At 43.1% G+C, this 18,423-nt stretch overlaps 1 protein-coding gene across 3 annotated transcripts in view; it reads left to right on the forward strand.

Moving 5' to 3' along the window:
- LOC106579582 (sodium channel protein type 4 subunit alpha B) overlaps positions 1-18,423 on the forward strand; it is a 138,489-nt gene that overhangs the window by 27,467 nt on the left and 92,599 nt on the right. For 2 of the 3 annotated variants that reach the window (XM_014159622.2, XM_014159621.2), the window contains exons 6-11: positions 3,122-3,263; positions 3,362-3,559; positions 3,860-4,054; positions 4,306-4,680; positions 16,999-17,119; positions 17,526-17,764. In XM_014159622.2, coding sequence (XP_014015097.2) covers positions 3,122-3,263; positions 3,362-3,559; positions 3,860-4,054; positions 4,306-4,680; positions 16,999-17,119; positions 17,526-17,764 — 1,270 coding nt within the window. The remainder of the gene's footprint in view (positions 1-3,121; positions 3,264-3,361; positions 3,560-3,859; positions 4,055-4,305; positions 4,681-16,998; positions 17,120-17,525; positions 17,765-18,423) is intronic. The other variant, XM_014159623.2, reaches the window with a different exon arrangement.

Below are 18,423 nucleotides of genomic sequence, written 5' to 3' on the forward strand. Positions count from 1 at the left end.
CTGCTCAGTGACTCCTCCCTGCTCAGTGACTCCTCCCTGCTCAGTGACTCCTCACTGCTCAGTGACTCCTCCCTATCTCTTGCTTACAAGAACACAACACATTACACATAACAACAGGAACGGCGGTCAGGGTTTGATTGCAGGGTTGGACCTGTATCCTATAAAAGTGATCTGATTCTGTAGCTGTTGCATGTTTGGGGCTCAACAACAGCCAAGTTTGTAGTGACACTTTCTGTGCCGTCAAATTAGAGATGAAGGGGGAAAACATTTATTTAACCAAACCTTGGTCCCTTTAGTTACAGTGTGAGTCATTGCTATGTTTAAACAGGTTCGGCCTGTTCATCTTCATGTTGTTGTCCAACGTTTCTGGCTCAAATTAAATCGATTGTATTGATGCCTCTGGGTGCCCCACTGTTAGAGATTGCAAACACAGGTGAGATTATAATCTGGGTCTCAGATTGACAGATCTAGGACAGGGGCCATCACAAAATGACAGAGTTCAGAATGTTCCGTCTTCATCGATGCGTGGCATTACCAACGGCAGGGAGGAGTATATCCACCCCTGTAAAGATAGCGTGAGTGCTCATCTGCCTCGGTGTAATCCCTGCCACTCTTTCCTGGTTTTCCTGAAAGGCCATAAGGATTTATGCCCCTAGAAAAATAACCAAACATTATTCAGCTAGCGTATTTTTGTGGCTAACTATGGACTTGCGTACATGCAGCCATGATAACAATTAAAGAAAACACGAAAAGGGTGTACTTACATGTAGAATCTGAAATTGAAAAACTTGTAAATACATCTTAAAAACGATGATAGATTAAATTCTGTTCTATCTCCAGTTCAGACGTGTTTATGTCGAGGCACCGTATGGGAATTGTGTCGGGGTATGTGTGTGTGTGTGTGTGTGTGTGTTTGTGTGTGTGTGTGATATGAGGCGAGGGCCAGGCAGAGCAGGGTTTAGGGCCTCCCATTAAGGGCCTCCCAGAGGCTGAAGTGGGGCCTGTCCATTAACACGTCCTCAGAGACACAGAGACGTGTCTGGTGGGTGATAGAGCCCATCGCCCCACACCCTCACACTCTCCCTTCACATGCCACAGCCACGGCCAAAGCCGCTGAGAGATGGGTGTTGCCTGCAGGGTTTGGGTTAATTCAATTCAAATTCCATGGCCGGTCTTTGAATTCTGAGATGGTTCAATTTCTCTCAATTCCAATGTTAGATAAATTCTAATAATTAAATTCCAGTTTCAATATTAACCCCAATACGAAATTCCCTCATGCTTTGAGGCTGATCATGTAACTGTTCAGACAGCCTAGATATTTGTAGATTTACAAGTATAAATTATTTAAAACATATCCTGAAGTAAATTTTTTATACTACAGTATATGAATTAAGTCCATTAACTGGGAAATGTTAAAATATTTAATTCCAATATAATTAAATTCCAAAGATTTTATGTTTTTACAAATCCAATTCAATTCAAAAAGTCCAAAGAGTCTATTTCCAATTCAATTCCAATTCCATAACTTGAACTGTTGAAATTCAAATTGAATTCAACATAAACTCTCCACTTCATGAGTGAATTCAAGAATTGAATTAGAATTTCAAATTCAATTGGAATCAACCCTATCCCTGGTTGACACGTGTTGCCTGGTAGGCTTTTCAGGGATGGGTGAAGGGCTGAGGTGGTGTGAGGGGACGAGTGACTGGCGTGATGGCAGGTTGGTGGCGCCACGTCCTTTCAACTCCCCCGCCTCACTCTTCAAGACACCCACCCATTTCACACGCCCCCCTAGCTCCTCTAGCCACTCTAGATCGGTCCGTGTCTCAGACGAAGCCGGGTGTCGGAGTCACTCACCTTTCTGTCATGGGGGTTCGAGGGGGTGGGGGGGCATTTCTAATGTGGGGTGGCATGCAGTGGCATTGCTCTGGGCTGACATCACCCTCTTAGGCCCGATAAGTGTTGTCTACACAAGGGTTTAGTCATGGAAAAGCATCTAAACCTGTCCCATTACATCATCTACATATTTTGAACAACAATCCCATACTACTCCGATAAGCTGGTGTACTATATGTGTGAAATTTCCCCTTGCTGAATTAATATTATCTGTAATGAGTGACTGCCATGACCCGTATGGGACCTTGTCGCTTGGATAAAGCCTGTGGACACAGTTATTTATCTTAATGGCCCCCCTTCTCTAAGATAACAGGCATAGGATGAGCTCACTGTGCGGCAATGACAAGCCAATAAATGTGCATGAACTGTACACACTTAAAGCCTGTCGCATGCTTCCCAGTTGAAACAGTTTGCGTATATATTACGCTGAAATGTTGTTGTGAAGTTTTTGATTTTTTTGGTGTTCGTCAGGTTTTTATGATACTGCACCAAACATCTTAGTTAAATCAAAAATTGTGAGACTAAGACATCCTCGGCATGAACGTCAGAATTTATTACAGATTTATCTTAGATTATTCTGACTATTTTGAGGATGCGTATTTTGGCTATGGTGTCTCAAAAGGGACAAACAGTCAAATTACTGGGGGTTTTTCAGTTTTTTCAAGCGAAGGTCTTTAAGGGAGTATTTGTACTTGCATTTATTATGGATCCCCATTAGATGTTGCCAAGGCAGCAACTACTCTTCATGGGGTCCAACAACATTAAAGCAGTTCAGGCAGTTGACATTACAGTACATTTCACAACAGATTTCACAACACATTAAGTGCAAAGCACAGGCCACCTAGCCTAGTTCTGCTAGGAGCAAACCGACCCTAGTATGGGGGCGCCTTAAAGAGGCAGCATATTGGTACGACATCCAATCTTTTTCTACATTTCCTTTAGTATGTGTTTTTTTTTAAGGATCTTAGGCCCCATCCAGAAACCCTGGCTCCTAACCCCTAAGCACATGTAGATTTGAAAGAATCATCTAGGTATGAGCAGTATGGTTGCAGCTCCATCTTGCCCTCCATCTTCATAGGCTAAGTGGAATGTTTTGCCATATTGCCTAAACATATCCAATTCCTTCAGCTTTACACAAGTGCCTAGGTGTTAAGGAGCTAGGTGTTGTTTCTGGACGAGAGCCTTACGGTGTTATCTTGATGTTTTGTTTCTGTTTTCTCCCCAGGCATTGTCCAGATGGGTTTGAATGTAGGAAGGCAGGAAGGAACCCTAACTATGGTTACACCAGCTTTGACAGCTTTGGTTGGGCGTTTCTCTCCCTCTTCCGGCTGATGACACAAGACTACTGGGAGAACCTCTATCACCAGGTCAGTAAGGACACCTGGAAATGGTCAGCTTTATTTCAAACGATCTCCTAATTCAGGTCACAGTCTGAAAGATCATGTGTCCATCCATCCGTCCTCAGACTCTGCGGTCAGCAGGAAAGACCTACATGGTGTTCTTCGTGGTGGTCATCTTCCTGGGGTCATTCTACCTGGTCAACCTGATCCTGGCTGTGGTGGCTATGGCCTACGAGGAGCAAAACCAGGCCACTATCCAGGAGGCCTGGCAGAAAGAGAGGGAGTTCCAGCTGGCCATGGAGTGCCTCAAGAAGGAAGCGCAGGTAAAACATAGAGTTTCATGACGTCATTTTATGGCTAATGCTTTGGGAATTTGGACTGTAGACATATAATTGCAAATTTCTTTAAACTGGTAAGGGACTTCTGTTAATTTGGAATGAGACAATATCCTGAAAAAGGACTATAGCTATTGGCCCTAGGATTCTGTTCAACAGGGTAACATAGCCTTGTTAGAGCTAAAAGACTCAGGTTTGAAACCCAGTCAGTCATACATGAAAATGTTTTTCATAGCAAATCTAGGTAAAATTAATTGAACTGACGCTTTGCCTTCCAACGCTACTCAGAAAGCTCAAGACACAGATTCATTGATTTTCCCGGACCTGTCCCCTGGCCTGGCTCTGCCTGACAACAAGGAGTTGCAGAGCAGGAGGAGAAGTCTAGAGGGGCTGGTGGAGGAGACGGAGGAGACGGAGAACGAGGGAGACGTGGAGGAGGGAGACGTGAAAACATTAAAGGTGGATACAGTGGATGGGGGCAGGGTAAATATCATAATTATGTATTCGTAATGGAATGTTATTTAATCATGATGTTTCATTATGGATAAAACATTATGGATAAATACAAACATGCTGAATCTGAAGTATAATTTCAGGTTTTGTAGAGAAGTATGTATTTTGGTATATAGATCTTTCACCTTTCTGAATCTATAGTGATTAAAGGCAATCCTAATTTGTGAAAGAATTATCTGATTTCCAGGGTTTGAGTCAAGTATCTTACTCTTTTCTAACAGAAGACCTCCCTACCATATAGCCCACTCCCCCACCAGCCAACACACCCCCTCCTCATCCGCACCATCTCCACGCGCACTAGACGAGGAAGCAACGGCAGTATATTTAACTTCCATCGCCGGAACAAAGACTCAGAGGGTGACTTTGCCGACGATGAGTTCAGTGTCCATGGGGACAATGAGGGGACACACAGTCGTGCTGGGTCCCTGGTGGTCCCGTGGAGCACCAGACGCAGGCCCAGTACCTACAGCACGGGCAGCCGGGGTTCCCAGATCTTCCTCAACATCAATGGGAAGCTGTTTGTGGCCATGGACCAGAACGGGGTCACCCCGCAGGGCCTCCCAGAATGCACCATGGAGAGGGTCAAGGTGGAGAGTGTGAGTACTGAGTTTGATATTTCAAGTTTTAATGTCACGTGCACAAGTATAGTGAAATGCCTTTCTTCTAAGCTCCAAACCCAACAATGCAGTATTCAATATCAATGTAGCATTAAAAATAACACAAGGTAGAACAAACACACACAAGAAATACAAATAAGAAATAGAACACGAGAAAGTAAGAAACTATACACAGTGTCAGCTCCAATATTACCATATATACAATGTGTAGGGATACTGGAGTGATAGAGGTAGATATGTATAGGGGTAAGGTGACTAAGCACCAGGATATACACTGATTGTACAAAACTTTAGGAACACCTTCCTAATATTAAGTTGCACCCCCTTTTGCCCTCAAAACAGCCTCAATTCGTCAGAGCATAGACTCTACAAGGTGTTGAAAGCGTTCCACAGGGATGCTGGCCCATGTCACCTCCAGTGCTTCCCACAGTTGTGTCAAGTTCCCTGGATGTCCTTTGGGTGGTAGACCATTCTTGATACACACGGGAAACTGTTGAGCATGAAAAACCCAGTAGCGTTGAAGTTCTAGACACACGCGCCTGGCAGCTACTACCATACCCTGTTCAAAGGCACTTAAAAATATTGTCTTGCCCATTCACCCTCTGAATAGCACACATACAAACTCCATGTATCAATTGTCTCAAGGCTTAAAAATAATGATTTAACCTGTCTTCTCCCCTTAATCTACACTGATTTAAGTGGATATAACAAGTGCCATCAATAAGGGAACATAACTTTCTCCTGGATTCACCTGGTCAGTCTATGTCATGGAAAGAGCATGTTTTGTACACTCAGTGTATGATAAACAGATTAGCAGCAGTGTAAATTATGATTGTATGTAAGTGTGTGTGCGTGTCTAGAGTCAATATACATGTTTGTGCATGTTACAGTATGTGTGTGTTGGAGTGTCAGTGTGCGTGAGTGTGTAGAGTCCTTAGAGTGTGCATAGAAACAGTGCAAACATACACATTAAATACAAGGTCTGTGTAGCCATTCTGTTAGCTATTTAGTAGTCTTATGGCTTCAGGATAGAATCTGTTCAGGAGCCTTTTGGTGTCAGACGATGCATGAATACCGCTTGCCATGCGGAAGTAGTGAGAACAGTCTATGGCTTGGGTGGCTGGAGTCTTTAATGATTTTCCAGGCCTTCCTTTCAGACCGCCTGATATAGAGGTCCTGGATGGCACGGAGTTCGGCCCCAGTGATATATTGGGCTGTCCGCATCACCATCTGGTATGGCTGTTGCCGTACCAAGCAGTGATGCAGCCAGTCAAGATGCTGTCAATGGTGCAGTTGAATAACTTGAGGATTTGATGCCAAACCTTCCCAACTTCCTGAGGGGGAAGAGCCTCTGTTGCTCTTTCTTCACGACTGTGCGTGTCAACCATTTTAAGTCCTTAGAGATTTGGACACCAAGGAACTTGAAGCTCTTGACCTGTTCCACTGCAACCCCGTCAATGTGCAACCGTCTGGACCCGCGGCCTTGCGAGTGTTGACCTGATTAAAGACCTTACACACAATGGCCTCAGAGAGCGAGATCACCCAGTCCTCTAGGTTGGGGGGGACCTCACGCACAGTGTTGTTATTGTCGAAGTGTGCATAAAATGCATTGAGTTCAGCTGGAAAAGAAGCATCGTTGGGCAGATCATGGCTGGATCTTCCTTTGTAATCCTTAATGGACTCTGATGCGCTGCCACGCGGTGGGCATCGGAGACTGTGTAATATGATTCCACCTTATTCCTATATTGTCCTTTTGCTCGTTTGATGACTCTGTGCAGGACGTAGCGGGACTTCTTGTACTTGTTCCTGTCCTTACCCGTAGGCTCAGTGTCATCTGCGATAGTCCTGTGTGTGGTAGCCCTGTCCTTTAGCTTAACGCCAACCTCTGTGTTAATCCAGGGCTTTTGGTTGAGGAAGCATCGAACCTTCTGTGAGGACAACATTTCCTTAAGAAGCCGGTGACAGAGGTGATTAGCTCATCGATGGATATCGCCGGTGTGTCAGAACAGATTCCAATCAGCGCTAGCAAAGCAGTCCTGTAGCATAATCTCTGATTCTGACTACCATTTCTTAACAGAGTGAGTCACGGGTACTTCCTGTTTGAGCTTCTGCTTCTAAACAGTACGGAGTCATGATCAGATGTGCTAAATGGCGGACAAAGGAGGGCCTTGTATGCTTGCTTGTGGGTAGAGTAACAATGGTCTAGGACTTTATTGTACCTAGTGGCGAAGGAGACGTATTGATGGAAATTGGGAATCATGTGTCTTAATGCCACGGAGTTAAAATGCTTGTTTATAGCCTTGTACAGTTTGTTAAGTACCAGATTGTTATATTTCTTGTCCTGAGGTGAAATGTATACAACAGTCACAATAACAGCTGAAGACTCCCTAGGGAGGTAGAAGGGTCGGCATTTCACCATCGGTTATTCCAAGACAGGTGAACAATGGGTTGAGACTACCACAGCGCTCAAGTCAGCACACCATTTGTTGTTTATGAAGAGGCAAAAACTTCCCTTCCTTCATTTCCCAGACTCTACTGTCCTGTCCACACGGTGAATCCATTGAGCTTCTCGAGTTGTCCGAAAGCCATGTTTCAGAAAAGCAGAGAATATTGCAGTTACGAGAGTCACGTTGGTAGCCAATCCGCGATTGGAGGTCATGCATTTTATTATCATGTGACTGTACAGTGGCTTGTGAAAGTATTCACCCCCTTGGCATTTTTCCTATTTTGTTGCCTTACAACCTGGAATTAAAATAGATTGTTTTGGGATTTTGTATCATTTGATTTAGACAACATGCCTACCACTTTGAAGATGCAAAATATGTTTTATTGTGAAACAAACAAGAAATAAGACAAAAAAAGCTTCACCAATTTGGACTATTTTGTGTATGTCCATTACATGAAATCCCAATAAAAATCAATTTCAATTAAAGGTTGTAATGCAACAAAATAAGAAAAACGGCAAGGGGGATGAATACTATAGCAAGGCACTGTACATTGGCCAATAGAATGTAGGGAAGAGGTGGCTGGTTTTCTGTTCACCTTAATCTCACCAGGACTCCACCTCTCCTGCCTCTGTAATGCTGACGTTTCCTCTTGCATACCCCGAGAATTGGGTTGGAATTATAAGCGCAGATAAGTCGAAGTTGCAGCTGGAATTGGGGAAGTAACTGCCAATCTGATGTTCAAAGTTATTGTCGGTTATAAAAAGTTATAGCAGACATTTCATGAAAATAAAGTAAAGATAAACGTCAAAAGAATCACAACATAGCAAAGTACGTGCGGAGCTCTCAATACAGCGACTATCCAGTACTGCGTCATGTTCTGAGTGGAGTTACTGAGTGGAGTTACTATGTTGCTTTGTGTGTCTGTGTGTGTTGTTGCGTATCTGCGTGCATCATGGGAATTCACCCTGTGGATAACTGGATAACTATTATATAAGCCTGTATCAAAGGAATGGCCAGGCTCGTATCCTGCAGAGTAGACTCAGGGCTTAGTAGCCTCTGGCTGCCTGGAGTCATTGGCCAAGACCTCTGTGACACTGGTACAGCTAACAGCTCCCTCTTCCCCACTGGGCTCCTCAACATTAACACAACACACGGTTTGATTTGCTGTTTCAATACAGATGATTCACACTACCCCGCGGAGGTGTTAGCAACTGTGTAGGAACGGAAGAGGAAAGAGCCTTAATGCAATTGCATTTTCTCTAATACTCAATGAATCACTTTCCATGCTGTCGCTGCCTTGTGTTTGTGTCTGTGTGGCTGTTTGTGTGTCTGTGTGTGTTTGTGTTGACAGGGTTTATTGTAGAGTGAAACAGAGCATGTGCTTATTTTTGGTGCCTTTTTGTCTGGATAGCTACTGTACATATCTTATGCTGCTCTGCATGATCTCAAGAAAAATATCGAAACTAGGGCCCTATTTGGATACTTTCAAAGGCATCCTTCCTTACTCTTTTACTACTCTACTTCAAACCTAAATCAAATCAGTCAATACCTGAAGAAAGGTGGAGGGAAATATGCATTTAGAAAGCATTATGACACGGAAATGTATTAGCATAAAGAAAAAATCACCATAATAATCTGTCAGTTTAAGCTAGAGATAACAGTTTTTTTGCATTGGATGCGTCTCAATCCACCTCATCCTTCTATGTAAAAGTTGTGGTGAAAGGTAAGAGAGCTAGAGCGATGTTTGTCAGACCATGAGACATCCCGAAAATCGTCTTCTCACAAAATCTTCTGTAGCGTCTGAACGGTTTGGCCTAAAAACATGTATGACCCCTCTATTGAAAGATGAGACTCTCAGGAACAAAGATGAGACTCTCAGGTTTTGTTCTACGAACCCCACAAGCATCAAAGGACTCGTCTGAGGTCAATACAGTCGATCTGCCAACCTCTGGTTAGCATCCGTACAGTTTGGGCTACACACTAATATGTTGAAAAACAAATGATTCTCCCACTAAGCACAAACCAGATGGGATGGCATATTGCTGCAGAATGCTGTAGTAGCCTTGCTGGTTAAGTGTGCCTTGAATTCTAAATAAATCACCGATACTGTCACCAGCGAAGCACACCAACACCATCACACCTTCTCCTCCATGCTTCACGGTGGGAACCACACATGCGGAGATCATTCGTTCACCTGCTCTGCGTCTCACAAAGACACGTCGGTTTGAACCAAAAATCTCAGATTTGGACTCATTAGACCAAGATTTCCACCGGTCTAATCTCCATTGCTCATGTTTCTTAGCCTAAGCAAGTCTCTTCTTATTGGTGTCCTTTAGTAGTGGTTTCTTGAAGGCCATGAAGGCCTGATTCCCGCAGTCTCCTCTAAACAGTTGATGTTGAGATGTGTCTGTTACTTGAACTCTGTGAAGCATTTATTTGGGCTTCAATTTCTGAGGCTGCTAACTCTAATGAACTTATCCTCTGCAGCAGAGGTAACTCTGGAATCTTCCTTTCCTGTGGAGGTCCTCATGAGAGCCAGTTTCATCATAGCGCTTGATGGTTTTTGTGACTGCACTTGAAGAAACTTTCAAAGATCATGACATTTTCCGTATTGACTGACCATGTCTTAAAGTTATGATGGACTGTCGTTTCTCTTTGCTTATTTGAGCTGTTCTTGCCATAATATGGACTTGGTCTTTTACCAAATAGGGCTATCTTCTGTATACCACCCCTACCTTGTCACAACACAACTGATTGTCTCAAAGGCATTAAGAAGGAAAGGAATTCCACAAATTAACTTTTAACAATTCACACCTGTTAGTTGAAATGCATTTCAGGTGACTACCTCTTGAAGCTGGTTGAGAGAATGCCAAGAGTGTACAAAGCTGTCATCAAGGCAAAGGGTGGCTACTTTGAAGAATCTCAATTCTCACATATATTTTGATTTGTTTAACACTTTTTTGGTTATCACATGATTCCATATGTGTTATTTCATAGTTTTGATGTCTTCACTATTATTCGTCAATGTAGAAAATAGTAAAAATGAAGAAAAACCCTTGCATGAGTAGATGTGTCCAAACTTTTGACTGGTACTGTATATCAAGACTGTTTAGTGACAAAAATAAGAGGTTAAAAAATGTGAAAAAATAAACAAAACTATCCTTATCTTTCTTATCTCTCAGATATAAGAGACACTTGAGAACAAACTTCCTTTAGATTTTTTTTTTGGGGGGGGAGTATCTCTTCCAAGTAGTGAATCTGTTATTCAATGAGTTTTTATGGGCTAATAGCAGTAAGGCAGAAATACATTATTTTATCAAATTATTTTTGTATATATTTCAAGGGTCTTAAAATTCAAAATCAAATAGCTAAATGACCCCCGGCTTAAACATGGCTTAGACTCAAATGGTTAAGAGTTATTCATCCACAGTTATTAATCAGAGTAATCCATAACATCACATCTAACTCCAGAGCAGCAACAATTTGTCACAATTCAACATTTTATTGATTGACTTCCTGCAATTTCTTACGAGGCATGTTTTTTAAGGAAATAACAGTGAGTGATACAATAAATTACAGGTTCAAATCTATTTTTCCCTCATCTGTAGCCATTTGTGTGGTCTGGCAGTAGACAGTCAGATAGGTAGGTTACCTAACATGGGGACCCAGGCAGGGAACAGCAAGACCACACTCAGGACAGCCAGCCACAGCCAGGGGATTTGGCCAGTAAATCTCATTGACCCAGGAGACCCTCTTGTTTTATCTGGCTCTTCAGAGAGTGTGTGTGTGGGCACAAATAAAGAACATTATGCTCCTCTCTCCCAGGGAACAGACTGCTCTCAGAACAGACTGCTCTCAGACCAGACTGCTCTCAGACCAGACTGCTCTCAGACCAGACTGCTCTCAGAACAGACTGCTCTCAGAACAGACTGGTATCAGAACAGACTGCTCTCAGAACAGACTGCTCTCAGAACAGACTGGTATCAGAACAGACTGCTCTCAGAACAGACTACTCTCAGGACAGACTGATATCAGACCAGGCTGCTCTCAGAACAGACTGGAATCAGAACAGACTGGTATCAGAACCGACTGGTATCAGAACCGACTGATATCAAAACAGACTGGTATCAGAACAGACTGGTATCAGAACAGACTGCTCTCAGAACAGACTGATATCAGAACAGACTGGTATCAGAACAGACTGCTCTCAGAACAGACTGATATCAGAACAGATTGGTATCAGAACAGACTGCTCTCAGAACAGACTGCTATCAGAACAGACTACTCTCAGGACAGACTGGTATCAGAACAGACTGCTCTCAGGACAGACTGGTATCAGACCAGACTGCTCTCAGAACAGACTGATATCAGAACAGTCTGCTCTCAGAACAGACTGCTCTCAGAACAGACTGGTATCAGACCAGCATGGGTGTCAGTGTACTCCACTGAGACACACACACACACACACACACACACACACACACACACACACACACACACACACACACACACACACACACACACACACACACACTCTGCAGAGCCAGATAAAACAGGGTCTCCTGGGTCAATGAGATTTACTGGCCAAATCCCCTGGCTGTGGCTGGCTGTGTTTCTTCCCGGCCTAGATCCCCCTTAGGTGGGGGACCTACCTATCTGCCTGTCTATTGCCAGACCAGGTATCATGTACAGTGCCTTTGGAAAGTAGTCCGACCCCTTGACTTTTTCCACATTTTGTTACGTTACAGCCTTATTCAAAAATGTATTAAATAGTTTTTTTCCTCATCAATCTACACACAATACCCCATAACGACAAAGCAAAAACAGGTTTTTAGAAAATGTTTGCAAATGTATTAAAAATATAAACCTGAAATATCACATTTACGAAAGTATTCAGACTGTTCACTCAGTACTTTGTTGAAACACCTTTGGCAGCGATTTCAGCCTCGGGTCTTCTTGGGTATGATGCTACAAGCTTGGCGCACCTGTATTTGTGGAGTTTCTCCCATTCTTCTCTGCAGATGCTCTCAAGCTCTGTCAAGTTGGATGGGGAGCGTTGCTGCACAGCTATTTTCAGGTCTATCCTAAGATGTTCAACCGGGTTCAAGTCTGGGCTCTGGCTGGGCCACTCAAGGACATTCAGAGACTTGTCCCAAGCAGATTTTCATAAAGGATCTCTCTGTACTTTGCTCCGTTCATCTTTCCCTCGATCCTGACTCGTCTCCCAGTCCCTGCTGCTGAAAAACATCTGCACAGCATGATGCTGCCACCACGTGATTCACTGTAGGGATGGTGCCAGGTTTCCTCCAGACGTGACGCTTGGTATTCAGGTCAAAGAGTTCAATCTTGGTTTCATCAGACCAGAGAATCTTGTTTCTCATGGTCTGATAGTGTTAAGGTGCCTTTTGGCAAACTCCAAGCGGGCTGTCATGTGCCCTTTTCTGTGTAGTTGCTTCCGTCTGGCCTCTCTACCATAAAGGCCTAATTGGTGGAGTGCTGCAGAGATGGTTGTCCTTCTGGAAGGTTCTCCCATTTCCACAGAGAGACTCTAGAGCTCTGTCAGAGTGACCATCGGGTTCTTGGTCACCTCCCTGACCAAGGCCTTTCTCCCCCGATTGCTTAGTTTGGCCGGGCTGACAGCTCTTGGAAGAGTCTTAGTGGTTCCAAACTTCTTCCATTTAAGAATGATGGAGGCCACTGTGTTCTTGGGGATCTTCAATGTTGCAGAAATGTTTTGGTACCCTTCCCCAGATCTGTGCCTCGACAAAATCCTGTTTCGGAGCTTTACAGACAATTCCTTCGACCTCATGGCTTGGTTTTTACTCTGACATTCACTGTAGACTGTGGGACATTATATAGACAGGTGTGTTTCTTTCCAAATCATGTCCAATCAATTGAATTTACCACAGGTGGACTCCAATCAAGTTGTAGAAACATCTCAAGGATGATCAGTGGAAACAGGATGCACCTGAGCTCATTTTTGAGTCTCATAGCAAAGAGGCTGAATTCTTATGTACATAAGGATGTTTTTTATTTGTAATAAATCTGCAAAAATGTCTAAAAACCTGTTTTTGCTTTGTCATGATGGGGTATTGTATGTAGATTGCTGAGGACATTTAAAAAAAAAAAATTGAATAAGGGTGTAACGTAACAAAATGTGGAAAATGTCAATGGGTCTGAATACTTTCCGAATGCACTGTAAACAAATGATGAAAAGAAAGATTCAAATCAAAATATTCTATTTCAAAGGAATTTGACTACCAATAATTTCTATTTACCCCAAACAAAAGAACAAGCACAGTTCATTGATCATTTTGAGATTGACCACCATTTTTTTTAGCATATGTAACCGATGTGAAATGGCTAGTTAGTTAGCGGTGGTGCGCGCTAATAGCATTTCAATCAGTGACGTCACTCGCTCTGAGACTTGAAGTAGAGTTTCTCCTTGCGTTGCAAGGGCTTTTGTGGCGCGATGGGTAACGATGCTTTGTGGTGTGTCAGTTGTTGATGTGTGCAAGGGTCCCTGGTTCGAGCCCGGGTTGGGGCGAAGAGAGGGACGGAACCTACACTGTTACACATAACCTCTTACATCTAGACGTTCCGCTAGCGGAACACCTGCTCCAATATTCAATGATAGGCGTGGCGCGAATTACAAATTCCTCAAAAATACAAAAACTTCAATTTTTCAAACATATGACTATTTTACAGCATTTTAAAGACAAGACTCTCCTTTATCTAACCACACTGTCCGATTTCAAAAAAGCTTTACAGTGAAAGCAAAACATTAGATTATGTCAGCAGAGTACCCAGCCAGAAATAATCAGACACCCATTTTTCAAGCTAGGATATAATGTCACATAAACCCAAACCACAGCTAAATGCAGCACTAACCTTTGATGATCTTCATCAGATGACACACCTAGGACATTATGTTATACAATACATGCATGTTTTGTTCAATCAAGTTCATATTTATATCAAAAAACTGCTTTTTACATTAGCATGTGACGTTCAGAACTAGCATACCCCCCGCAAACCTCCGGTGAATTTACTAAATTACTCACGATAAACGTTCACAAAAAACATAACAATTATTTTAAGAATTATAGATACAGAACTCCTTTGTGCAATCGAGGTGTCCGATTTTAAAATAGCTTTTCGGTGAAAGCACATTTTGCAATATTCTGAGTAGATAGCCCAGCCATCACGGCTAGCTATTTAGACACCCACCAAGTTTAGCCCTGACCAAACTCCGATTTACTATTAGAAAAGTTTGATTACCTTTGGTGTTCTTCGTCAGAATGCACTCCCAGGACTGCTACTTCAATAATAAATGTTGGTTTGGTTCAAAATAATCCATTGTTATATCCAAATAGCGGCGTTTTGTTTGTGCGTTCAAGACACTATCCGAAGTGTAAATAAGGGTCACAAGCACGACGCATTTCGTGACAAAAGATTTCTAAATATTCCATTACCGTACATCGAAGCATGTCAACCGCTGTTTAAAATCAATTTTTATGCCATTTTTCTCATAAAAAAGCGATAATATTCCGACCGGGAAAGCGTGTATACGTACAAAGAGAGAGAAAATAAAAGCATGGGATCCCCTCGTGCACGAGCCTGAGTCTCACAGTACTGTGACCAGCCACTATCCAAACGCGCTACTTTTTTTTCAGCCAGAGCCTGCAAAGCCACGATTCAGCTTTTTGCCACCTTCTGAGAGCCCATGGGAGCCGTAGGAAGTGTCACGTAACAGCAGAGATCCCCTGTAATGGATAGAGATGATCAAGAAGGGCAAGAAATGGTCAGACAGGGCACTTCCTGTAAGGAATCTTCTCAGGTTTTGGCCTGCCAAATGAGTTCTGTTATACTCACAGACACCATTCAAACAGTTTTAGAAACTTTGGAGTGTTTTCTATCCAAAGCTAATAATTACATGCATATTCTAGTTTATGGGCAGGAGTAATAATCAGATTAAATCGGGTACGTTTTTTATCCGGCCGTGAAAATACTGCCCCCTAGCCATAACAAGATAATCAACATTTCCTGCATATCATGCTTGGTCTTGCAAACTTAACCAATCAACTCACTATTACCACATAAAACAGTCAAATCATCACAATATTATCTCATAAAACTGACCGATCACCGGACTAGAAAAGAGGGCTTGCAATTTCAACCAATCACAGTACCTTTTCCACATAATAGAGTTCAATCAAGCCACATGTTAACAAACTCTTTCCCTCGTCAGCAATTTTTTTTGACAAATTGGACAAAATCATCGCATATTGCCATGCAATACAGTACTAATAAACCTCTGTGTTGCTTTTACACCAGGAAGCTCTTAAGTCTGCTAATACAGATGTGTGTGTGTGTGTGTGTGTGTGTGTGTGTGTGTGTGTGTGTGTGTGTGTGTGTGTGTGTGTGTGTGTGTGTGTGTGTGTGTGTGTCAAATAAAAAAAATGGTATTGATTGCGTACACATATATTTTAAAGAATGTTATCGCAGGTGAAGTGAAATGCTTATGTTTCTAGCTCAAGCAGTGCAGTAATACCTAACAATACAAAACAATACACACAAATCCCAAAAATACAAATGAAGAAATTAAGAAATATCAGAACGAGGAATGTCAGAGTCCGGAATATAAATATATATCTATATAATGGTGTGTATAGACATTATGAACAGCATATGAATAGAAAGGTGTGTACGGCAGTAGTTATATAGCACGAGCCTTGAATAGAATACAGTATATACATATGATATACTGTATTGTGCGTGCTTGTGTGCTGCACAGACGCCCAGTTGTCTTGAAAATGCAACCATGGCAACCCACAGTAGAGACAAATGCTAAACGAGCATTTGTGGTAGTTTTGGTGGAGGGGCCTGCTGCTCTCCTTTCACCAGGGAGAGATGGTGAATGGTCCGGTGGTGGATTCCCTACTTGCCAAACAGTGAGTGGGTGGTTTTATGTGAGCCCTGAGACTGGGGATGTGCGTCATGCATGCCTGCCAGCCTGACTACCTGGGACAGCAATGAGATGTTATGTAATCAGAGGGAGTCTGATTTGTGTCGGGAAGGCTTTGATTGGACTCAATATAACCCCTGTCATTCACACATTCAGGTGGAAGGAAATGTGTATCTTGTTATATTTGCGGTAAGAGATGGACTGCTGTTATTCTGCAGAGTAAGAAAGATGTAAGATGTTTGGAGGAAAATTACAATAGATCCTCCCTTAGTCCTCCCTCAGCAAAATAAATAACTACATTTGAATCTCATAAATCTGAAGTGTGGAGAACACTACTAATACTAGGTATAGGGATATCACATGGCACTAGGGATGATGTGTGTTGTGTGTTTGTATGTGTGTGTATGTTTCTCTCTCTGTGTGTGTGTGTGTGTGTGTGTGTGTGTGTGTGTGTGTGTTTCTCTCTCTCTCTGTGTGTGTGTGTGTGTGTCTGTGTTGTGTGGGTGTGTCTGTGTGTGTGGGTGTCTTAGATAAATATCACCAACCTGCCTTTGTCCTGAATCATGCCTCTGCCATTGACCCAACATAAATTGAAAGACCTGTCTGTGGAATCAATGTGAGATAAAGTACATATTGAAGCTGTAACCCTGACTTATGGCCCAGTCATTTCCTAATCACTAGCAGATAATTAAATTAAATTTGACTGCATTGAATAATCCAAATATGCCTCTCCTCACCAAAATGGCCACCTTTCCTGAGCAATATGGCTGCCTATATTGTCCAATATGGATTCCTCACCTCACCAATATGGCTGCCTCTCCTCACCAATATGGCTGCCTCTCCTCACCAATATATATATATCAACTGTTCTTTCTCCTCCAGAGGCCTAACTCCAGCACAGAGCTGAGCAACATGCTGCTCCCTCGCCAGGTATCCAGAGAAGAGCACGCACGCAGGGACCGAGCTCTGAGCGCCGCCAGCTACCTCACTGACGCCTTGGAGGGTAAGGGCCTCTATCCCTGCTGTTCGCCCCACTGCCTCATTGAGGGACAAATTGTGTGAGCCCAGGAGCTCCTCTTATCTGCTGTTTACCCCTCTATGTGGATTGAGGCTGACGGTGTCCTCAAATGTGCACGGGCCGTGCCTATGGACTAGCAAGAGGGTGACTGTGCGGCAGAAGCCACAGTGCAAAGTTACACCGACAGATAAAAACATTAGATGAGTCATGATCACACATTAGGCCCTACCACCTCATCCTCAATGACTTGTTATCAATCTTCATCAAACTCCCTCATTACACATGCATGCACCCAAGCTAGGCCCCACCCACATCTGGCAAAGGCATACTGTGAAAACCTCCCTGAAGAAAATGTACTATTTTGCCCCCCCCCCACCCACCCCCCTCCTAGAACTGGAGGAGTCGCGTCAGAAGTGCCACCCCTGCTGGTATGAGTTTGCCCACAAGTACCTGATCTGGGAAAGCAGTCCACGTTGGCTTCGGTTGAAGACGCTGGTCAAGGTGATGGTGATGGATCCCTTCCTGGACCTAGCCATTACCATCTGCATCGTGCTCAACACCCTGTTCATGGCCATGGAGCACTACCCCATGACTGACGAATTTAACGGCATGCTGTCCATAGGCAACCTGGTAAGTGGAGAGGAGAGGGCACAAGGGAAACTCTTGGAGAAACATTTTTGTGTACACTTTTACCCACCCTTTTTGTTGGAGGACCACTTAAGTTTAGGGCCTAGAGGTTTACCCTAGTCAGGTCAGTTACTCAGAGAAAAAAAAAACTCTTGGCTCCACTATTGTCCTAACCAACTGTGCTATTTTGTTTGTTTTTTCGCATTGTTTGCAACTCATTTTGTACATAATGTTGTTGCTACCGTCTCTTATAACCAAAAAGAGCTTCTGGACATTAGAACAGTGATTTCTCACCTCAAACTGGACAAAGATTTTTTTCTTTAATGAGTCCGACGTGATGGATATGCTGCTTTGTCAAGACAAGGCCCAAATCCCGTCATCCGCGTGAAGAAAAGATGGAGAAAAAGGGGAGGAGGGCGGGGTGCCTTGTAAGAATTAGCCGACGAATAGGTAAACCACTACTACCTCCCGTATTACTGGCCAATGTGCAATCATTGGAAAACAAACTGGACGATCTACGATTAAGACTATCCTACCAACGGGACATTAAAAACGGTAATATCTTATGTTTCACCTAGACATGGCCAAACGACAACACTGATAATATGGAGCTGGCTGGCTTCTCCATGTTTAGGCAGGACAGAGCAGCTACGTCTGGTAAG

The sequence above is a fragment of the Salmo salar genome, chromosome ssa19 (genome assembly GCF_905237065.1).
Source record: "Salmo salar chromosome ssa19, Ssal_v3.1, whole genome shotgun sequence".
Taxonomy (NCBI): domain Eukaryota; kingdom Metazoa; phylum Chordata; class Actinopteri; order Salmoniformes; family Salmonidae; genus Salmo; species Salmo salar.